Source organism: Carcharhinus amblyrhynchos, chromosome 4 (genome assembly GCF_965287045.1).
Source record: "Carcharhinus amblyrhynchos chromosome 4, sCarAmb.v2.hapA, whole genome shotgun sequence".
NCBI classification, from domain to species: domain Eukaryota; kingdom Metazoa; phylum Chordata; class Chondrichthyes; order Carcharhiniformes; family Carcharhinidae; genus Carcharhinus; species Carcharhinus amblyrhynchos.
Genome location: NC_137327.1, coordinates 56,903,369 through 56,927,534, shown reverse-complemented (window position 1 = coordinate 56,927,534; position 24,166 = coordinate 56,903,369). Strand labels below are relative to the sequence as shown.

At 41.9% G+C, this 24,166-nt stretch overlaps 1 protein-coding gene across 2 annotated transcripts in view; it reads right to left on the bottom strand.

Moving 5' to 3' along the window:
• The window catches only part of LOC145342045 (anillin-like), an 81,139-nt gene extending 57,240 nt beyond the window's left edge, over positions 1 to 23,899 (bottom strand). For both annotated transcript variants that reach the window (XM_080187209.1, XM_080187210.1), the window contains exons 1-6: positions 23,774 to 23,899; positions 22,477 to 22,683; positions 20,424 to 20,533; positions 16,604 to 16,670; positions 5,826 to 6,004; positions 2 to 106 (exon numbers count right to left, since the gene is read on the bottom strand). In XM_080187209.1, the coding sequence (XP_080043335.1) occupies positions 2 to 106; positions 5,826 to 6,004; positions 16,604 to 16,670; positions 20,424 to 20,533; positions 22,477 to 22,683; positions 23,774 to 23,861 (756 nt within the window). In that variant the 5' untranslated portion in view covers positions 23,862 to 23,899. The remainder of the gene's footprint in view (position 1; positions 107 to 5,825; positions 6,005 to 16,603; positions 16,671 to 20,423; positions 20,534 to 22,476; positions 22,684 to 23,773) is intronic.
• Between the last annotated feature and the right edge of the window lie 267 nt (positions 23,900 to 24,166).

The window sequence follows — 24,166 nt, the reverse complement described above, 5'->3', positions numbered from 1 at the left end:
CCCCAGAATGCTCAAGTCCTGCGCAGGATCTGGATGCCTTCTTTTTCAACCAGGGATTGTTCCCGTCAGTCTTACCCCGAAGCATTGCAAGTTCCTTTTCCCGCTCCTAAAGGCATAAAAGCACAACAGCCAGTCATCCACCTATCATACAGGATTTGATCAGAATCTTTTCCTTCACTACTGACAGCTAGTAAATCAATACTTCTGCAAGTTAAAAATCAAGGCATGTTAAAAAGTAGATATCAACTAGGCAGAGAAATTGTGTTTCTTCATTTCTACTCCCAAACGAAGCCAAAAAACCTTTGGTATTACAGGAATTTACTTGGTCCTGAAACCAAACAAGTTAGCTGGCGTGAAGACATATTTCACACTGAAATATTATTCAAATTATCTCATTATAGTAGGGCAAGATGATCAACAATGAAGGCTATTGCCAGCTCCTACAGGACTTTTTTCATCATTATGCACTAAGGCAATATGTAAATTTGAATTAAAAGAGGGCGCTGCCACATGACTAGAAATTCATATTAGAAGCCAAAAGCAGCCAACACCACCAGAGAACAAGATTGGCTGAAACTATCTTACTTTCTAGGAAATTTACAGTTGCCATACGGCCTTAGGAAGTATTGGAAATCCTCTGAACAAAACGTTCCCACAGCAACACATCCTGCTATGCAATCCAACATGTCAAGTTGAAGATCATGACTCTGGCCACAGCTGCATTTGTGACACTGCATAATAAAGGGGATTGGACTTTGCATAGCAGTTGTCATAATTGACAACCAGTGCAATGGGATGGCTATGGTTCACTACATCCTACATAATATCAGGACTAAACTGTCAATTTTTTGCAGTTATGAGACTGAGCTTTTGGTTTCTTGGTCCAAGCAGTTTCTTGCAGTACATAAACATTCAGACCACTCTTCATCAGTTGTTACTGTTTATGTTACCTCAAACCAAGAACACAATCAATTTCATTAAAAGTCCAAAACAATTGACTCACTATTTACATGATCCAAAACAACAACATTCCCTATAATTTTACCCTGATGGCCACAGCATGTCTAACACACAGTATTGTTTTTTAAAATTTAGCAAAGATTTCAACTGCGCTCTGCATTTTGTTGCAAACAGTACCTGATTATTTCAACACTGACGTTTCTTTTGCTCAGCTCCCAACAGATGTCAGGAAGCTGGGAGGCAAAGTTTCAGCCTCCAACCCTTCCACACGTCAGCAGCTGCATTTTCTACAGTTTCCTACCATCGGACAGCTCAGCAAGTTTAAAGAAAACAAGTTACAGGTCACATGATTGCTGGCAAGTGCCAATTCATTTAACCTTTTCAGAACTGTGGCGTTTTTCTCAAATTGGATCTGTTTATGCAGAGATCACCATATATACACACAATTTCCACTTGCAACATTTGTCTTCAGGAGGACAGGATGATAATAAATCCTTCACCCAACATCCATGACAACACAACAGGGAAAAATAACAAACGCTTCAAAACATAAAACTTGTTATTTCAAAAGTTTCTAGTTTGCCAGGCTGTTCACAATGAGAGGTGAATGGAAATTAAGCTGCCAGGAAGTGCAAAGAGTGCATCCTACCCTCATTATCTTTTGAGCAAATTTAAAATGTGAGCTTGGCTGCCTAGGCGAGCACTTATTGCTCATCCCTAATTGCCCCAGAGAAGGCGATGGTGAACTGTCTTGAACCGCTGCAGTCCATGTTGCACAGGTACATTTGCAGTGCTATTAGGGAAGGAGTATGCTCAATGTGGACTCTTTAAATCCACCACATATACTCACTAACACAAGTATAATGTTACTCAAACGTGGAAGCTTCAAGAGTGTCATTTCTCATTTAAGTTTGTATGTGATAGTCCAATTGATGTACTTGACAGTTTGTATAATAAATTAGCATCTAATTTTACATGAGATAATATTAATTTGCAACACGATTATTTAATTTTTTTGATGAAAGCTATTTGACAGTGACGTTTGCCATAGGTTTTATGACTGTCTTTTGGTTTAAGAATGATATAATTTGGGACTGTAACTTAATTAGGGTAAAATGAAAGCAGTCATGTGATATTCTGCTCAATGGTAAGTCCAGGGTGGTTTAATTGTTAGAGATCAGAAGACAAAGATTGTTTTGCAAGGTATTTACACTCTGTCTCCTTCTCAAAAAAGGTGATATTGATATCACGTTGCAAAGAGTTGAAGTAAAGCAATTGCTTCCAGCACAAGGATTTGGGCTCAGAAATAACTAATATTTCTACTTGGATACATTAAATGTCTTTAACTTTATGCTAGGCGAACTTTCAGTCTCTAAATTCCTTATGGGTTCTTTTTTCAAACCAAGCATGAGTTCCCACCTGCATTCTGTATGGTGAAAAATGGACTGAACAATTTGGGAGGTGCAGGCTTGGGTAATTGTATCATTGGGAAGAGGGTAAGGAAGCCATTGGATGACACTGTGGCTAGCACTGCTGCCACACAGCACCAGGGACCCGGGTCAATATTTGTACAAACTCCACACATTCTCCCCATGTCTGTGTGGGTTTCCTCCCACAGCCCAAAAGACATGCTGATTAGGTGCATTGATTCAAATAGGTGCTGGAGTGTGGCGACTAGGGGAATTTCACAGTAACTTCATTGCAGTGTTAATGCAAGCCTTTTGTGATTAATAAGTAAACTTTTACATTATTTGGAGGTCTAGTTACAGGGTTCCCAGGGGGAAAAAAAAACAGACTGAAAAAAGTTTCTGCAGTGAAAAATGGACTGAACAATTTGAGGTGCAGGCTTCGGTAATTGCATCATTTTCTATGTTCACTACCTCTCAGTTGGCTGCAGACTACCTAGGCTAAACTGCAGAAACTTTTTTCAGTCTGTTTTTTTTCCAGGGAACCCTGTAACTAGATCTCCAAGTAATGTAAAAGTTTACTTATTAATCCCAAAAGGCTTGCATTAACACTGCAATGAAGTTACTGTGAAATTCCCCTAGTCGCCACACTCCAGCACCTATTTGAATCAATGCACCTAATCAGCATGTCTTTTGGGCTGTGGGAGGAAACCCACACAGACATGGGGAGAATGTGTGGAGTTTGTACAAATATTGACCCAGGTCCCTGGTGCTGTGTGGCAGCAGTGCTAGCCACGGTGTCATCCAATGGCTTCCTTAACCTCTTCCCAATGATACAATTACCCGAGCCTGCACCTCCCAAATTGTTCAGTCCATTTTTCACCACACAGAACGCAGGTGAGAACTTATGCTTGGTTTGAAAACAGAACCCATAAGGAATTGAGACTAGAAAGTTTGCCTAGCTTAAAGTTAAAGCTAGAAAGCTACAGTATAACCTTTTATCAAAAATGGCAGTTCTGGGATTAGAAGCTACCCTGTTAGGAAAGTAGAAAGGAAGTAATCCATCAGAAGCAACTGAACTGTTTACTATCAGACTTGCAATTTTGGGGATGTAACAAAAAATTATATTTCTATAATTTAATCTGACTACATAGATTAGTGGGTAAATATGCAGGGATGAGGGTAGGGCCTGGGTGGGATTGTAGTCAGTGCAGACTCTATGGGCCGAATGGCCTGTTTGTGCTGTAGGGTTTCTATGATTCCTACATAATGTATTCAGTCAATATTTTTAATCATTTGATACAGTAAAATGCTAAAGTGTAAAATTTTGATGCGTCATTCTTTCAGTTATTTAACTCTGCAAAGGCCATTAACAATGCTCCTTCTTGTGACATGGCTTAACCATTCAAACAAATCCTTGAAATCTCCAGTGAGGGAAAGGCCATTCGATCCATCACATCCATGCAAGTCCTTACCATTGAAGAATGTTTGAGAAGCACCAGAAAAGCACTAATCTACAAAGGTTATGTGGATTTCTAACTGTACTACTCTTTCAGGCAGCAAGTCTCCAATACCATTTTGTTGATAAGATTTCTCCCCGAATCTGTTCTAAACCTCCAACCTCATACCAAATCTATGCCTCTGGTTATGGGCCCCAGAACAAATAGCAATAGGGTCTTCCTTCCAATTCAGTATTCAGACCATATCATTTTATGCACTTAAAAGATATCAGCTTCTTCTATTGCATAGAAATGAATCCTAGCCAATCCAATCTTTCCTCATAACTAAAAACATTCTCCAGCTCACAGCAGCCTCACAAATGGTGCACCACGGTGGCAGTGGTTTGCACTGCTGCCTCACAGCGACAGGGACCCAGATTCGATTCCCAGCTTTAGTCACTGTGGGGCGTCTGCATGCTTTCCTCCCACAGTCCAAAAAAAAAAATGAGCTGGTTAGCTGCATTGGCCAATTGGTCATGCTAGATTCTCCTTCTGTGTACTGGAATAGGTGCCGGAGTGTGGGAACTAGGAGATTTCACAGTAACTTCAATGCACTGTTAACATAAGCTTGTGACACTAATAAATAAACTTTAAATTTTCTTTATACCCTTTCTAATTCAAACATAAAATTTCCAATAGTTCAGTGATCAGAACTGCATAAAAGTATTCCAGCTGCGGGAAAACTCTTACGCACTTTCAATTGTCTCAGCCAGTAAAGACAAGTATCCTGTATGCCACCTTGATCTTATTTCATCTACCTTCATGGGTCTGTGGACAGGCAAGGTTCCTCTGGTTCTCTACAGTATCCTATCATTTATTGTGCATTTCTTTGCCATCCTTCAAATGCATCACCAGATTGAACTCTAATTGCCACTGTTCTGCCCAACTGACCAGAGATACCTTGTTCTGAGCTGTTATATTCCACTGGAAACAGCTTTCTAGTCATAAGAATATCCACCAACCATTATCCATTGTTTCTTGCCTCCAAGCCAATTTTGGATCGAACTTGCCACTTTATTTTGGATTCTATGGGTTTTTACTTTTGTGATCAGTCTGCTACTTGGGACCACATCAAAAAGCCATTTCTTAAAAAAGTATACCTTTGGTAACCTTCTTTTCCAACCAACCCCAACCTCAAATTCTAGAATGCATCACCCACTCCATGCTCGCTGATCCCTGCAGTTAAGAATCCATTTCACCCACAGCATTTGGACCACTCTGGTCAAAGTCACCAATATTCCTCTTGGCAAAATTACCCAACTTTGCCTTTGAGACGACACTTAAATCCATCACTGTTATTCATGTGACTCTTGCCAACAACTCAGGTCAACTCCTCATTTCATCCAAGCTCCAAATTCCTTTGTTTGACCCCAAGCTTATCTTTAATGTCATTTAGATTATCACCAAGGGCACCTATGTACATAAAATTTCTAAAACTCTTGTCGCTTGCTAAACTGAAACCTTTTGATCTTTTCTCACATCCAGATCAAGCTTTTACCAATGCCTTGTTCTTTTAACTTCAAAATGCTTATCCTGAACCATTTCTTACCTCACCAAAAAGATCCCAATGCAAAGTATCATCCAGCTATCATCCCTACTCTTGCTGACCTGCATTAGATCAAAATTCTTCACAAAAAAACTCCCCATCTTAAATTCTGTAACATGCTTTCTTTCTTCCTTCCTAAACTTAACCATTGATAGTACATCCTTCAGTTACTCAGCCATACTTCACGTCATCACAATCTGCTTTGCTTTATTTCTCATAACCTTCAACATCCTTGCTAAAATAAATATATTTGACCGTGCCTTCAAACACTTCTTTCCCCCAACTCCAGCTACATTCCTGCATGAATCAGACCCCAAAGTGTGAAAAAAAGTGCGCTGGAACTAATGTTATATTTAAAATGGTGATCTGTTTGCCTCTACATCCTAAATCAAATGAATGTGGACTGCAGTTTACCTTTTTCATCCGGATGACATTAGATGTACTGGGAGTAGATTCCTGAAGCAACATTTCCTGAATGGCTTTTGTACTTGGAGTTATTGCAGTAATCTTAGAGCAGCATGTTATTCCTTCCTGGTTCTGTTTCTCATGATTCATCTCTTCAAATCTCTCTCGAACTGACTTCACAGCAACACCTAGTTTTTAAAAAAAAAAAGTCAATTGTGATATTAATAACCATCCTCAAGACAAGCTTGTCAAAAATCAGCAACCGCAGAAAAATTTCTCTGCGATGAAAAGGCCTAGCCACATCCCAGTCCATAACAGCAACTTCTGTTAAGTGAACATCCAAAAATCAGTACTGCAAAAGTAACTTTGGATGCCTTAGCACACAAGCTCAAAAGCACTTCACACAAGAGTCTTTTTTCCCCCAGTTGTAATTCCTAACAAGGTTGCTTTGATGCTCAGGAGGTAGTATCCCTGAGCCACAAACCCCAGGTTCAAATCCCATGCCATAAAACTCAGGTGGCCATGGAGGGTGCATTCATAACAGGTCAATTATGAACCTGTAAACCCTTCCAAAATACTGATGGCATGTGGTAAGTAGGAGAAGAGTTGTCTGGTTGGCTAGAATCCACAGAAGGCAACTGCAAGCCACGACAGTGGCTTGTAATGTATCGCCATGGACCAACCGCAGAAGTCTGCGGTTCTCAATGCCCTCTTAGGGAATAGTACCTGAAGAAAGCGAGTCACTAATATGTCTGTACACATAGCAGTTTAAATTTCTACTATTGATAGAAAGAAACTGGCCAGGGCTTCAAATTCCTTGCCCTCGTGCAGATAGATACTTTAGGGTCCATCCAAAGCAGCAGATTCTCATCTGACCACTACCGTGACAAGAGATTCTGTAATCCAGTCAAGAATCTGCCTAGGTTGTTTTCAGTCCACAAATCATGACTGACGAGTCAGAATACTACCAACTGGGCTAAGTTTCCATTTCTTGTTGGCCACGAGTGCCTTGATCTGGGAAGTTTTCATTTTGTCATTTGTTAAAATGTTTCACAGTGGAGAATACCTGCCAACCAGGACAGAGGTAGCACACGTTTTTAATTAATTTTTTAATAAGTCAAATCTCATGTGGGCAAATGCACATGAACAATGACACCAATTGCAGTAGAGCTGTTGTACAAGAGCAAATGATTCAAGGCCTCCATAATTCCCAGAATAGGAACTGTCCTCTGCAGATGGTGGCAATGAGATATCTCAAATACATTCTCAAGAGCCTACTGGCAGAGGTCATAGGTGCTGTTGAATGTATGCCCATAGCAGTGACAAGAAAATTTAAGATGGTGTGTGGGGCATTAAATCAAACAGGCTGCTTGATTCTTAAATGATAATTGCTAGCACTTTTGTGGTATGGATTTCAGTGATGGTCATGCCATTTAATATTATGGGGATATGGTTATTATCTATTGAAAATGATCATTCCCAGTATTTGGGTTGCGAATATCATCATGTCACTTTTCAAGCTCAAGTTTGAATGGTCATGTTCATTTGGACATTACAAGGTCATGAACAAAACTGAACATCATTGGCTACCTGAGGAAACAGCTGAAAGCTGGTGAGTAAAAAAAGGTTCTGCCCTGAGAAATTCCTGCAGCCATGTCCTGAGACAGAGATGCTGGGTATGACTTCAACCAATGATGGGTTTCTCCACCTCCAATTTCACGAGGGCACCCTGATGATAAACTCAATTAAAATATCAGCTGATGTCAAGCGCAGTCATCTTACCTTACCTCTGAAATTCAACTTTCTTGTCCATGTTTGGGAAAGCCTGTAAATGGGGTTTGAAGCAGAGCAGGTCCCGGCTAATCCCAAATGGAAGTAATTGGTAGTGGCTAGCAACTCACAGCTCCGTTCATTACTCTGATAATGTGAGAGTAGGCAGATGTGATGATAATTGGCTGGATGGCATTTGTCATGCTTTGTGGACAGGACATAACCCAGATTAGTTTTCCAATGTTGAAGCTTATTGGATCAACTTGGTCAGGTGTGGAGCTCTTCCTGGTACTCAAGTCTTCAGCACCAGAATTGAGGCCCATAGTCTTTGCTGGGATCAGTGTGGTCAGCTGTTTCTTGGTATATATGGAGGAGTGAATCAAGACTTGCACCTTTATTCATTCGTGGGATGTAGGTGTTGCTAGTGAGACCAGCATTTATTGCCTAGCTCCAATCAGAAATATAGAAATGTTAGTGCACTAAGGATATTCAGCCCGTGTTCATACCAGCCAAAAGGAAAAGAAACTAGTCACTCACTAATTTCACTGTCCAGCACCTGGTCTGTAGTCTTCCAGGTTACAGTATTTCAGATGCAGATACCTTTTCAATGAGTTGAGTGCTTTCACCTCAACCACCACTTAGGCAGTGAATTCCATACACCCACCAACCGCTGGATGAAAAAGGTTTTCCTTATGTCCCTTCTACCAATCATCTTAAATCTATCCGCCCTGGTAATTGACCCATCAGCTAGGAGAAACTCATCTTTCCTGTCTCAGCTCCTCAATTAGGTCACTCAGCCTCTTCAGAGCAAGGAAAACAACCTTAGCCTTATCAACCTCATCATGTAGCTGCAATTCTCAAGCCCTCAAATGTCTGGCGAGCTGCCTTTTTAAACAGCTGCAGTCTATGTAGCGTAGATACAGTGTGGAGTCCAGGATTTTTGATCCAGCAACAGTAAAGGAATGGCAATATATTTCCAAGTAAGGACTGTGTGGCCAGATGGTGGTATTCCCATGCACCTGCAGTTCTTGATCTTCTGGGTTTAGAAGGTGCTGTTTAAAGCCCCAGAGTATATTCCAGTAGTGTATCTTGTAGATGGAGCACACTGTTGAGATGTGGTCACTACATGATGCAGAAGAATGATAATCCATATTGCGCATTTAGCTCAATAAGTCTGCAAATCATTCAGGTTTGCCGTTTCACTCACAGCCTGGGATCTATCACCAAGGATGGAGCCCCCATTCCCATTTTGTTCAATTGCCCATCATTATTCCAGATTGGATGTGGCAGGACTGTAGAGCTTTGATCTAATTCTTAGCACAGGAAATTGAATAACGTATTTATATGTGCATGCTGTCCTGTCATAGCTTCACCAAAGAACAACACAGCACAGGAAACAGGCCCTTCGGCTCAACGAGCCCACGCCACCATTTTAACATTATGAGTGCCTTCCTCTACCCATGACCTTTGTCTATATCTATTGGGGAAGATTGAGGGAAGACTAATTTAGGGACAATTTGATACACCAATCAGCCTAAGAGCATGTTTTTTGGGATGTGGGAGGAAACCTGAGAAAACCCACACAATCACAGGGAGAATGTGCAAACTCCCGCAGACGCTGGCCCAAATCTGTGTATCTGCACAGCAAGTGCCAGGTTGGCACTTTTTGACATGTGAGGTCAACGCCAAGTATGCTCAGTTACTTTTTTTATTGAATCAGAGCTGGATCCTATGCCTTAATCGTAGAGCAAGGGATCTGTCATTAGATTACAAATTGTGGTTGAATACAATTCTCTTGCTGCAGATAGCCCACGTTGCTTCATGTCATAGGTGCTCAGTTCTGTACTGCTGGATTTGTCTTAATTTAAGATGGCAGTAGTGCCACACAATGAACTGTCCCATCTCTGCCAGTCAGAGATAAATGCTTCTCATGTAGATTGATAGGTCAGGACAAGATCAAATAGGTTTTTCCATCACATTGCTTCTCTCACCACTTGTCACAGACACATTTTGGCAGTTATGTCCTTCAGGCCATGGCCAACTTGGTCAGTAATCCTGCTGAGACACGGACAAAAACCCAACCAACTGTACATTTTTACTACCTTCAGTGGTTCCAAGTAATGTTCGGCATGGGGGAAGCATTGATTCATCATGCAAGGGATGACAGCTGGTGTTAAATCAGAGGCAGGTTTCTTTTCTTAATTTGACTTTATGCTTTATGACAGAGCCACTCCCTTGTAACTGTATACTACTGTCCTGCTTGTGGGACATTATATAATCTAGGGATAGTGCCGGAGGCATCTGGGACACTGGCCACAAATTATGAATTGGCAAGTACAGCTATGCTAGGCTGTTGGTCGACTAATCAGGCAACCACTTCAGAACCAGAAACATATCTTTTCCACACCAACGCCACCACCCCCCCACCCCCCCTTCTTTACCCTCATCCCAAGTCACTTCAGTGAGAGGAGGAATGATGTGTTTATTTGCTCTGGGAGTGGGGGAGCACAGACAGGAGGTAAATTAGACCAACTTTGTCAAGGCACATACAATTCAAAGACTTGCTGTCAGTGTTCATCTTCCAAAATAAATCAAGTTGCGCTCAAGGCACATTTAGCAACACGTTGACCCAGACCTCTTTCTGCAATAATACCGAGGCTACTGGTTTGCACCAATTCATGGCATTATATTTTTATAAATAAAGTTATGGGATTTCCAGCTGTTCTGGGATCATTGATAAGTCCAGCCAATTTTCAGCAAAAAGTTAACTTGGTCATCATGTCAAGCCAAGCCAGTTAACAGTCCACATTGGCTGATTCCAATGATCTATTGGCTTGGCACAGTAACAAGTCTATATAAAATCAGATGGGAATCTTAAACCCTAATTGAGATGCTAAACTTCAGACAAAAGCAGTGCGCGAGTGGATGATACATTTCTCATAACAGTCGCTGCTTATCTCATGCAACCATCAACCTGTGTCTCAGACTTCTCTTCTTCCTCGCTATCTCCTTTCCTCTGTCTTCTCACGTTCCCCCTTGTGCTTTGCGTTTCCCTCAATGTTTCTAAAAATATGCTCTGCCTCTATCTTTAAATGTTTATATGATTATTTCTGCATACGATCATGTCTAGCATCACAGTTGGGTAAATTGTAATAAATGTTAAAAGTTGAAAATTTAGATTTTTAAACCCGAAAATACTGGAATGGAAATTAATAGATGGCAAGGACATATCTGAACTGGTGCATGTTGACATTTTCAAGAGTTCATTCCCAGATAAGCAATAACATCAAGATATACAAAGTGGTTTAATTGACATATCTTCCCAGAATTCACCCAGTTGTTTATTCTGCCTACATTATAACGATGCATGTCTCAGTGAACTGACTGATCACCATTTCCACTGCTGTAACGATCATAATTGTTAAGCCCATTGTGTCTGAACCAGCGCCATTCCCTGCTTTTACTCCGTAACCTTGCACATTACAATCTAATTTGCTTTTGAATGTTTAGATTGATCCTGACTCCATCACACCCTGGACCATAATCACACATTGCATGAAAACATTACTCCTCATACCACATTTATTATTGCTTTGGTAAACTCAAGACCAATTTTTGTGCTTAAAACATGAACCACTTGCCTGAAGAACCAGATTGCAGTTTCACCATTTTCAACCTACCTTATTGCTGCTTCTACAGCATGAGGTTTTCTGAGAAATAAAGAGTAAGCAACAGACAGGTAGGCAATGTTTCTGCAATTGCTTTCAAAATAAAAAAAAATGTATCCTAATGTCAACTACAACATTTCAAATTATTTTAGTAACATTACATAGTTCGCAATTTGTGGCATTCAGAACAACCTGCGCTTAGAATTGCTTCCACTGTTTGTGACTATATTAATAACCATAAAAGCATTGTGCCAGAATGACTTCTAGTGAAATTACTTTCAAAATTATTTGGAAATTGATACAATGAAAATTACAAATTAGGAATAATTGCACCCAATTCAGGTGAGTCCTTTTCATCTATTAATTTCTATGCTCAGCTTTTCAAAGTTTAAAATTTGCTAAATTTTAAAGCTCAACACTTATTATTTACTCAACTAAAGATGCAGGAGCTAATCATGCATACAAAAATGATGCAAGTCTTCATTGCAAAGTACCTTCAAATTTGATGTACAAAAATTAAGAAACAAATTTGAAAATAATAAGACAAAAGGAAAAAGGTACACAATGGAGAAAATAGGAGAGAGGAGACGAAGGGAAAGAGTCATGACAAAGATTCTATCACGTTTGTCAATCACAATGTGTGATTGTTTGTTGGAGCAAGCTGAGAGAGGAGGATCAATTTGTGGCTGGAGTGCAAAGGTAAGCGATTGACTATTTTTTAAAAGTTTTTTCCTTTTACAAGTTACTTTAACTGAAAAGCAGAAGTGGGCCGCAGGGTGACCTGGGAAGGGTTTTTAAGTGCATGAGGTTTAAAAGGCAGGCTGCACTAACCAGCAGGCAGCACTAACCAGCAGGCAGCGGAGTGAGCAGGTAGCAGAGTGAGAGCTAAAGGGCTTTGGCTCAATGGGCAAGGCAAGGTAGGTTTAATTCTTAGTTTCTTTGAAGAAAAGGGAATTATGAGGGCGAGGCCAGTTTGTTGTTCTCAGTGTCGGATGTGGGAGGTCCTGGAATCTCCTAGCCTCCCAGACATCCATATCCATGCCGGGTGCGTCAAGCTGCAGCTCCTAAGGGACTGTGTTAGGGAACTGGAGCTTCAGCTTGAGGACCTTCACCTGGTCAGGGAGAACAAGGAGGTGATAGATAGGAGTTACAGGCAGGTGGTCACACCAGGGCCACAGGAGGAAGGCAAGTGAGGAAGGGGAAAGCTCAGGTGCTACAGAGCACCCAGGTGGATGTGCGCCTTCACAATAAGTACTCTTGTTTGGGGTGTGTGTGTGTGTGTGTGTGTGTGTGTGTGTGTGTGTGTGTGTGTGTGTGTGTGTGTGTGTGTGTGTGTGTGGAGGAGATGGTGGACAGCCCACCAAGTGGAAGCAGCAGTGGCTGTGTCTTCAGCACACAGTCCGGCCCTGTAGCTCAGGCGATTTTGTGGAGGCAGATGGGAAACTCGGATGATAGTTTGCCTCCCTGGTGCTGGGATCCGGGATGTTTGTGGTCAGGTCATGTCCAAGAAATCCTAAAGTGGGAGGGAGAGGAGCCCGAGGTCGTGGTACATATTGGTAGGAAAAGGGAAGGGGTCATGAAAAGAAAATATATACGGAGTTAGGTAGAAAGTTGAGAAGGAGGAACACAAAGGTAGTAATCTCAGGATTGCTGCCTGTGCCACAAGAAAGTGAGGGCAGGAATGGAATGAGGTGGAGAATAAATGCGTGGCTGAGGGTTTGGAGCAGGGGCAGGGATTCAGGTTCCTGGATCATTGGGACCTCTTTAGGGGCAGGTGTGACCTGTACAAAAAGGACAGGCGTCACTTGAATTCCAGGGGGATCAGTATCCTAGCGGGAAGGTTTGCTAAGGCTACTGGGGAGACTTTAAACTAGAATGGTTGGGGAGAGGGAATCGAAATGAAGTGACTGGGAGAGAGGAGGTTAGCTCGCAAATAGGGAGAGTGTTGACAGTGTAAGAGGGAGGATAGGCAGGTGATGGAGAAGGGGAGTGCTCAGGCCGATGGTTTGAGATGTGTCTATTTTAACACTAGGTGTGTCGTGAACAAAGTGTATGAGCTTAGAGTGTGGATCGCTGCTTGGAAATGTTACGTGGTGGCCATTAAAGACTTGGATGACTCACAGACAGGACTGGATACTTCAAGTGCCGGGTTTCAGAAGGGACAGGGAGGGAGGCAAGAGAGGTGGGGAGTTGGCACTGTTGATTAGAGATAGTGTCATGGCTGTAGAGAAGGTGGATGCCATGGAGGGATTGTCTACGGAGTCTCTGTGGGTAGAAAAGTTTGGATCAGGAAGGGCTTGATAACTTTACTTGGCGTTTTCTATAAGCCGTCGAATACTAACAGGGATGTTGAGGAGCAGATAGTGAAACAGATCCTGAAGAAATGTAATAATGAGTTGTGATGGGAGACTTTAATTTCCCAAATATTGATTGGAATCTCCCTAGGGTAAGGGGTCTAGATGGGGAGGAGTTTGTTAGGTGTGTTCAGGAGGGTTTCCTGACACAGTATGTGGATATGCCTACAAGAGGAGAGGCTGTACTTGATTTAGTATTGGGTAACAAACCTGGACAGGAGTCAGATCTCAGTGGGGGAGCATTTTGGGGATAGTGATCATAACTTTATCTCCTTTACACTAGGATTGGCGAGAGATAGGATCAGACAAGCTAGGAAAGTGTTCATCTAGAGTAAGGGGAATTATGAAGCCATCAGGCAGAAAATTAGAGGCATAAATTGGAAGGAGGTTTTCCTTGGGGAAATGTACAGAAGTAATGTGGCAGATTTAAGGAACGTTTGTCTGGAGTTCTGCACGACAACATTCTGATGAGACAGGGAAGTTTTGATAGGTTACAGGAACCATGGTGCACGAAAGTTGTAATGAATCTCATCAAAAAGAAAAAGGGTACAAAAGGTTCAGGGAGCTAGGTAATGTTAGGGATCCAGAGAAGTGTATGACTTGTAGGAAGGAACTTAAGGAGGAAATTAGGAGAGCCAGAAGGGGTCATAAGAAGGCCTTGACAGGTAAGATTAAGGAAAACCCCAAGGCGTTCTACAAATATGTGAAGGGCAAAAGGATGAGATGTGAACGAATAGGACCTATCAAATGTGACGGTGGGAAAGATTGTATAGAACCAGTAGAAATAGCAGAGGTGCTCAATGGATACTTTACTTCAGTATTCATGGTGGAAAAGGATCTTGGTGGTTGTAGTGCAGGCTTGCAGCTGACTGAAAAGCTCGAGTATGTGGACATTAAGAAATAGGATGTTTTGGAGCTTTTGAAAAAGCATCAAGAGGATGGGATGTACCTCAGGTTACTGTGGGAGGCGAGAGAAAAGATTGCAGAGCTTCTGGCGATGATCTTTGGGTCATCGATGGAGACAGGAGAGGTTCTGGAGGATTGCGGATATAGTTCCTCTATTCAAGAAGGAGTAGGGAAAGTCCAGGAAATTATAATCGACCAGTGAGTCTAACCTCAGTGGTTGGCAAGTTGATGAAGATCCTGAGAGACAGGATTTATGAACATTTGGAGAAGTGTAGTATGATCAAAAATAGTCAGCATGGCTTTGTCAAAGGCAGAACATGCCTTAGACAAAGGCAGAACATGCCTTATGAGCCTGGTTGAGTTTTTTGAAGACGTGACTAAACACATTGACGAAGAGTGGTAGATGTGGTTTATATGGACTTCAGCAAGGCGTTCAATAAGGTACCCCATGCAAGGCTTATTGAGAAAGTGAGGGGGCATGGGATCCAAGGGGACATTGCTTTGTGGATCCAGAACTGGCTCGCCCAAAAAGGCAAAGAGTGATTGTAGATGGGTCTTTTTCTGCATGGAGATCGGTCACCAGTGGAGTGCCTCAGGGATCTGTTCTGGGACCCTTGCTCTTTGTGATTTTTATAAAATGACCTGGATGAGGAAGTGGAGGGATGGGTTGGTAAGTCTGCCAATGGTACAAAGGTTGGCAGTGTTGTGGATAGTTTGGAGGGATGTCAGAAATTGCAGCAAAACATTAGATAGGATGCAAGACTGGGTGGAGAAGTGGCAGATGGACTTCAGCCCAGATAAGTGTGTGCTGGTTCATTTTGGCAGGTCAAATGGGATGAAGGAATATAATAAAGGATAAGACTCTTAGCAGTGTGGAAGATCAGAAGGATCTTGGGGTCCTGGTTCATAGGACTCAAGTCGGCTTCGCAGGTAGAGGATGTGGTTAAGGCGGCGTGCGGCGTACTGGCTTTCAATCAAGGAATTGAGTTTAGGAATTGGGAGATAATGCTGCAGCTGTATTAAGATCCTGTTCAGACCCCACTTGGAGTACTGGGCTCAGTTCTGGTCACCTCATTACAGGAAGGATGTGGAAGCCATTGAAAGGGTGCAGAGAAGATTTTCGAGGATGTTGCTTGTATTGGGTGGCATGCCTTATAAGGCTAAGTTGAGAGATCTCAGTCTTTTCTCCTTGGGGAGACAAAGGATGAGAGGTGACCTGATAGAGGTGTATAAGATGCTGAGGGGTATTGATCAGGTGGATTCTCAGAGGCTTTTTCTCAGGGCTGAAATGGCTGCCACAAGAGGACGCAGTTTTAGGGGTGCTGGGGAGTAGGTACAGAGGAGATGACAGGGGTACGTTTTTCACTCACAGGGTGGTGGGTGCATGGAATCGGCTGCTGGCAGTGGTGGAGGCAGATTTGATAGGGTCTTTAAAGAGACTTCTGGATGAGTACATGGGACTTAGTAAGGTTGAGGGTTATAGGTAAGCCTAGTAGGTAGAGACATGTTCGGTGCAACTTGTGGGCTGGAGGGTCTGTTTGCGCTGTAGTTTTTCTATGTTCTATGTGTGCAAGGCAAGAAGATACTCAACAGTACAACAAGAAGTCAAGTTAATTATAAAAGTTGGACATATCTCATGAGCAGCATGGTGGCACAGTGGTTACCAGTACCTCAGTGCTAGGGACCTGGGTTCAATTCCAGCCTTGGGTCATTGGAGTTTGCACATTCTCCCCGTGTCAATGAGCATTTCTGCCAGGTGCTCTGGTTTTCTCCTACACTCAAGATGTGCAGGTTAGGTTGATTGACCATGGTAAAGTGACCCTTGTCAGGGACTGGCAGGGGGTAATAAATGGGGTTGCAGAGGTAGGGACTGGGTGGGATTGTTGTTGGGTGCAGGGTCGAATGGCTCCCTGTAGGGATTCCACCACCACCACCAAAACACTGGTGCAACTGCTGGCCTTCAAGATGCATCTTCACATTCACATGCCAAAACTGAAGTGCAATAATTTTAGGAAGTAACCTAGTCAGAGAACTTTTGTTATAGTTAGCAATTATAGGTACATAGGATTCAAAGACAAATTACACTCACATGAGATCTTTGTAGTTTTCTCTTTTGTGTAAGTGAAGATGGCTTTCTCTTCAGTCTCCTTTCTGGCCTGTTTCAACAGTTAAATTGTTCATTAGGAGATCTAACTTAGATAATGTCAATAAGAAATTCAAGTGGCAGGGAAATCAGCTGCTGAGGACAGATTAGCTCAAGTTATAAAAACAAAATAGAACTACAATTTTCCTCCAGTTAACCTCATCACATTTTTGCCAAAAGAATGTTTTACACAAAATCATCACTAGGAAAGAATTTAACTTAGTAACAGATCCTAATGAGATCAGCCCTTTCTTCTTGGGCTATAGAATGATTAATTTTCTTTAGATAGAGCACCCCACATCTTACAAGTTGTTGACAGTCATAATGGTATCTCAAAGGGCAAACTAGTTAAATAGATACTGATTTTAACCTGATCTTAATCCCATAAGATTTTTTAGTAGATACTAGCCAATTGGGAGTTAGAACTTTAAGTTATTATTCTCTTTATTCAACCTCCCAAAAAAAAGACATTAGTACCCCCACCATTTACAGATCAATGATTGATTTGCAATCTTGGTGGTGTACATAGCTGCAGCTCACACTACCACATTGAAGTGTTGCTGCGGGAATTTGGTATTATGGGCTAAAATAAGTTCCTCTGATTTGACTTTACTGCAGTGGGAGAATGTGGGATGTGGATTTGGGAATGAATGAAGATCAATTCACTGATGACTTGCTGGTGAGTAATAGCAAACAGATTAGGGCATAAAAAAATTCAACAGCAGTGGTTTGCAACTCCAACTGAGCTTAATAGACACTCAGCTTTCCAACTGGTGCCTAGAGATACAACTGTACCATATGGATAGAGCAGTGTAGCTATTAACAAACAAAGAACAACCCAGCACGGGAAACAGGCCCTTCGGCCCAACGAGCCCGCGCCGCCGCATCACCCTACACCTATTCTACCCTGCATGTCTACGAATGGGACCCTACTCAGTCAGATTCAGGGAAGAAATAGTGTCAATTTGGTAGAAACCGATTAGCCTAAGAGCACATCTTTGGGGTGTGGGAGGAAACCGGAGCGCCCGGAGGAAACCCACGCAACCACAGGGAGAATGCGCAAACTCCCACAGACACAGGCCCAAATCCATGTATCTGCACAGCTAGCAGTGCTAGTCACTGAGCTGTTGCGGCGCCCGTCTATCGGTCCAGGATCAAGCACACACACCGACATGAAGTACTAGGCCACTCCTGGACTTCCAAGAGCAGCCCACGCACGACCCGCCGTGTGCATGCCCCTCGCTTGACACGAGGTGGACCTCCACCTGTGGAATAAAGACAAAAAATATTAATCATACAGCCTGCCCTTCCGGTGTCTCCCGAGGTTTAACCCTAATTTAATAGCCCCTACCATATCCCTCCATTCTCGTTTCACTCACGTGCCTATCTAACTGCATCTTAAAACGAGTCCAACGTTCCTGCCTCCACCACCCTACTCGGTAGCGCATTCCAGACCCCCACAACTCTCTGCGTAAAGAACCTTCTTCTTACCTCCAAATTATACCTCCCCCCCTCACCCTTAAGTGATGACCTCTCGTGTTCGTACCCAGTCTAGGGAGCAGTCTCTCACTATTAACTCTATCTATTCCCTTCAGTATCTTATATACCTCTATCATGTCCCCTCTCAATCTCCGTCTTTCCAAGGAGAATAGCCCCAGTCTCTTCAATCTCTCCTCGTAACCCAGTCCCCCCATGCCAGGCAACATCCTGGTAAACCTCCTCTGCACCCTTTCCAGAGACTCCACGTCCTTCCGGTAGTAAGGTGACCAGAACTGGACGCAGTACTCCAAATGCGGTCTAACCAACGTTCTGTATAACTGAAGCATTAGACGGCAGCTTTTATACTCTAAGCCCCTTCCTATAAAGGCTAACATCCCATAAGCCTTCCTAACAACGTTCTCCACTTGTGACGCAACCTTCATGGATTTGTGAACCTGCACTCCCAGGTCCCTCTGTACGTCTATACTCCTAATCGGCCTACCTTTTATCACATAGCTCCTCTCTGCATTATTCCGTCCAAAATGCATCACCTCGCATTTGTCAGGATTAAATGCCATCTGCCACCTATCTGCCCACTGCACCAACCTATCTATATCCTGTTGTATCACCTGACAATCCAGTTCCGTACCCGCCAACCCTGCCATCTTGGTGTCATCAGCAAACTTGCTGATCACACCACCTACGCCCTCTTCCAAGTCATTTATGTAGACTACAAAGAGGAGAGGTCCCAGTACCGAGCCCTGCGGCACACCACTGGTCACTGGCCTCCAGCCCAACAAGGTACCCTCCACAACTACCCTCTGTCTCCTATTTCCCAGCCAGTTCTCAATCCACCTAGCTACCTGGCCTCGTATCCCATTCTGATGGTAGAGGAAAAATCTAGATGCCTGGATTAATAATCCAGAGATCACAAATTAAAAACCCTCAATATAGCCAAAGAGAAAACCCTTGTTCACCAATCTTTGAGTATGAAATGCACCACCTCTGCCTGATGTGGTCTTTACATGGTTCCATTCACATCACTAATGTTGAACAGTTAATCACTCTGAAAATGGCCTAGGAAGTTACTTTCAGCAGCAAATAGAAGCAATGCAAAAAAAAAGGCCAAGGTGGGCAATACATGTCAATCTTACCAATTTTTTTTTTAAATAAAAATTCAGGTGATTTAATTTAAACATTGTAATGTGGAGAGGGCGGGGGTTGGTCTGTAGGGATTAAGATTAAAAAATTGTTAATAAAAATATTCATTTTCTATCAAGATTCAATTTATTGTATACAGTTACATGATCAATATGCCCAGTTACGGTCCCATCTTTATAGCAAATTCAGCAGTCTGCTCTGAACACAGGTGGTGAAAAGATGTGCTGATCTCAATAAGTACCCAACTGTACGAATCTGGAGCATGATAACAATTTTGACAGAACAAAGTTTTCGGTTTTCAGCAGTGTGACATTTGGCTGGAAGGGGCAGACTGTAAAGATGTACAGATACTTTACATTCTGGAAGTAGCAATAACATTCCCATACAGATGTATGTAAAAATCTAGCTGTAGCTTCATGATTGGATGATCTTCACATTTATCACTGCAGCACATCTTCCTGCTCCCATTCATTTGTTGACTGACATGAGTGAGCAAAAATAAAGGAGCAAATTGAGCATTAGTTGAAGTTAAATGTGCAGGAGGAGTAACAATTGATTTTTGCAAATCTAGTTTTGTCTTTAATAGAAGAAAAATTACTAAACTAGGAATCATTAAAATTCAAATAGTTCACACCCAGCATAATTTGGAGAGTTGGTTTAGCTCTGGTTCGTGTTGCAGAGTGACACCAATAGCATGGGTTCAATTTTCCATACCAACTGAAGTTATTCATGAAGGCCTGACTTCTCAAACTTGCTTTAGATTAAATCACCAGTCAGCCCACTCCCTCATGAGAGAAGCAGCCTATGATCAACTGGGCCAATGGTGACAACTTTTTTTTTTACTGACCTATTAAAACAAGACCAGACTTTATCACTTAGTCCATTGCTTATGGTGTACTAGCATTCAATAGCTTACACATCACAAGACCATGCCATTAAGAAAAGATAATGCATTATGACTATATCCTTAAGGTTCCGTTTAGAGGAGGAGTGGAAGAGAAGGTGAATACATCCCAGATAATATCAAAAGGCACTTTAAATGAGTTCATATATTCCCTCCCCACAGTTCAGATAATAAGATGACCACATTCTTTTCAGGACTCAAATCGTGAGCAGATTTAGGTACCTTCTTAATTGCAGGTCTAGTTAGATCATCTTTCCAGGAGTTGGTTGCTTCTTCTGGAAAGACTTGTTCATGTTTTACTCCCAAAGATACTGGTTCATCACAAGAAAATCCTGAGAGTTAAAACAATAGTTATTGGAAGCTCTCTCATTAGTTATTGGCTATCAGCTCACCACTTACATCATGTAAACAAGCCATCTCCAAAGCATCAAAATAAGTTTCTTTGCAAGGTTGTGTATGATAACCTCAGAATTTTAGCTTTTGCCTATAACTGCCAGGCTATTTTAAATTGTAGATAGATACTGAATGCCTCACTAAACAGATTGCTGCTAAGCATTTGAATTTATGTTTACATAGTCTCAATTAAGTATGTGTGAACAAAACTATCATGTTGTTATGAAGCAGAGGTGGGATGCCCCTCAGAACTAACACCTAACCACTCAAAGGGGAGTACCTTGCCTCACAATCTGTAAGAGCGAGTGTGAAGTGGTACAATCTGCTCTTCAGCAACTTTGTGGTTAAATCAAAATAACTCCCTCACTCTCTAAAGTCAACAAACAACAATTTGTCTAATTAACAGTGAACAAGTCAACTAAACTTAGCAAACCAAATAAAACGATTTTAATGGAATACTGTTCAAATAAATACAAATCCCACTTATTAACAAAAAAATCTTAAATCACTCAATTTCAACAAGGTTGTCTCTCTTCTGGAATATTCTAGGCCTTCTCTGCTATCTGGATGAGGCTTTGAGCTAAAAGCTATGAACTGTGGCAGGTGCTCGCCTCCTCTGTCACACTGCCTCTTTCCCTTTATATCTGTGATGACACACGAACATCCCCCATAACAGAATTGGTCTAGGTTTCCAAAACCATCAGGTTTAAAAATTTAATAGAGTCTTGGCATCTAGATGCCTAATTCAAATTGATAGGCTGAATTCAAATATCTGAAAGCCTGCCGCTCAGCCTTACGATACAAATTTTCAATTTGGATGTTTCATTTTGGGCACTATGTACTTGCAGTTTTTTAAACTTTCTAAGCACAGAAAAAGCACCATCTTTTTAAAAAGGGACCATGCAATGCTTTTTCCCTATCTACAATTACTCTACTCAACTTCACAACAACGTACAATGGAACAGCATGGCAATTGCTAAGAAGCAACAGTCAGAGGCAAGTTCGTGTCAATTAAACAATGATCATAGAAACCCTACAGTACAGAAAGAGACCATTTGGCCCATCGAGACTGCACCGACCACAATCCTACCCTCATATCCCTACATATTTCACCCACTAATCCCTCTAACCTACACATCTCAGAACACTAAGGGTCAATTTAAGCATGGCCAAACAACCTAACCCGCACACGAGTAGAATGTGCAAACTCCGCACAGACAGTGACCTAAGCTAGAAATCGAACCCAGGTCCCTGGAGCTGTGAAGCAGCAGTGTGAACCACTGTGCTGCCCAGGTCAGGTGGCTCCTGCAGCAGATTCAGTATGGCACCACATTCTTAATTTCAAAACAATCAGTCCATCTGAATTTTGGCTTCTGCAGGGCACGACAGACAACTAGATTTCCTACCACCACGATTAGGTAAGTGAAGTAACAGAGGGCTACCAATGCCTACACAGCTGTACATATAACTGGCTGCACTGAGGAAAAAATTGTAAATGAATGTCATTCTAGGACGGCAGGATGGCACAGTGGTTAGCACTGCTGTCTCTGTGTCAGACACCTGGGTTCAATTCTGGCCTCAGTGACCCTCCCCATGTCAGCATGGGTTTCCTCTGGAAGTTCTGGTTTCTGCCCACAGTCCAAAGATGTGCGGGTCAATTTGATTGGCCATACTAAATTTCCCCTTGGTGTCAGGGGATTAGCAGGGTAAATGCATGGGGATAGAGCCTGGGTGGGATCGTCGTCAGTGCAGGCTTGATGGGCTGAAAGACTCCTTGCATTGCAGAAGGAGGCCAATGATTTAAAATATTACAATATACTGTAAAATATTATAAACTTGGAAAGAAAGAAAGTTTAAAAAAAAAGCATGGCAGAAGTCATACCATCTGAATCCCAAGCTTTCCGTTGTTCAGCCAGTCTATGAAGCCTTGATTTCACTGATGGAACCACAGGAGTATCTGGTTTGATCTCATGCTCAAGGGCTCGAAACTTCTTGGAGGATGTTAAAACAGATTCTACAGGATTAACATTTTCCCTTTCTTCATCCAAGAAAGAACACTTCTGTTTCTTTAGCGAATCTACTGGCAGTTCTGCAAATCAGGGAATTCCATTAACTATTCACAAACAACAACAGATATTCACTTCATAGGCAGCACCCCGTTCAAAACAGATACCTTTTTTCTTGCCTCTCAGCGCACATGCATACACACAATAAATTCTCCTGTCTCCAGCTACAATGTACCCACGTTTGTCAGCAGATCATTGGTGCGTGATTGCCTCTTGACCGTTGATAACCATCAGCAAAAACTGAAAAGTTGGGATTAGATTGTTGAAGGGATTGGATGTCTTGCCAAGTTTACACTAGGAAATCAGGGACTTCTGCACTATTTGATTAGAAATGTTAATGAAAAAACTAGACCATGTCTTATTATTTGACAAACGTAGAACAGGGAACATAGATACTCAAAACTAGGATAAATGTTGAGAGGTTTTCCTACTTGACTGTCAAAGATTGCAGACTTTTGGAATAAGGTGTCAGCTCATGCAATGCTAGCATTCAAAAGGGAGCATGAAGAGGTTTCTGAAAGAAGTTGATGTCCTTGTGTACAAAATATACTTTACTACTACACATCCCTGAAACATCTTTTTCACCACATTTGACAGTTGGGAAAAAAATTCCCAAGTTCTACTTCCTTTGAAATTAACTAGGTCATTTAGTTGCAATGTGACTCAGTGTTAATGAAAACACTTGTCAGTTTGAATCTATCTTTTCATATGTTCATGCACAAAATGGGACTTGACAAATAACAAAAGGATGCAAGTTTAGGATTTCAAGGGTATTTGACAATGGTTCTGAAGGAATGGGCATTTCCACAGGCTGGTAATTCCTAGTGTATGAAGCAAGAATTTAGAATAATAGTGATAGTAATGGAATTTAGAACAGAATACAAACTACTGCATTCAACTCAATCACTTCAAAGCGACCCAGAGGAATTCCACAAACATTTTGATGCTTTTCAAACAACTGTTGCAGCTATCTCAGAAGAGGGGATTAAAAAAACACCAGGCTACCAGTTCACATTCCAAGCAAACTTCAATGCAAGATTCTCTCCATCCACTTTTTACAGCTCAGTAGCATTTTCAGGAAAGAACTGCTTGCAATTTAACCTTCCAACTCACCGCAGCTGTTTTCATCATTGTTCACAGAGAGCTGCTGTCTCAAGCGTTTCAAAGGGCCTCGCAACATTGCTTCTACAGAGAGAGACATTTTTCTTATTTTCTTCTTTGAAGCACAATTTGCTATCTGCAACCTAAGAAAGAAGGCAGACTGAATAAATAATCACACACCGTATATATTTATGGTCAAGTGACTCTAGAGTAGCTTGCAGATTACTTTCCCAAAAGCAGAGGGAAAGAGGATACTGTTGTGACAACGAGGTCCAAAGCAGCAGGTAAGTCAGAAGTACATTCTAACTGTAGTGAGCACTACAATTACGATCCTAAAATTCGTATCTAAATGCAAGAGTGCAGGGTTTAAAGAGATGGTGATCAGCAAATGCTAAGCACAACTGA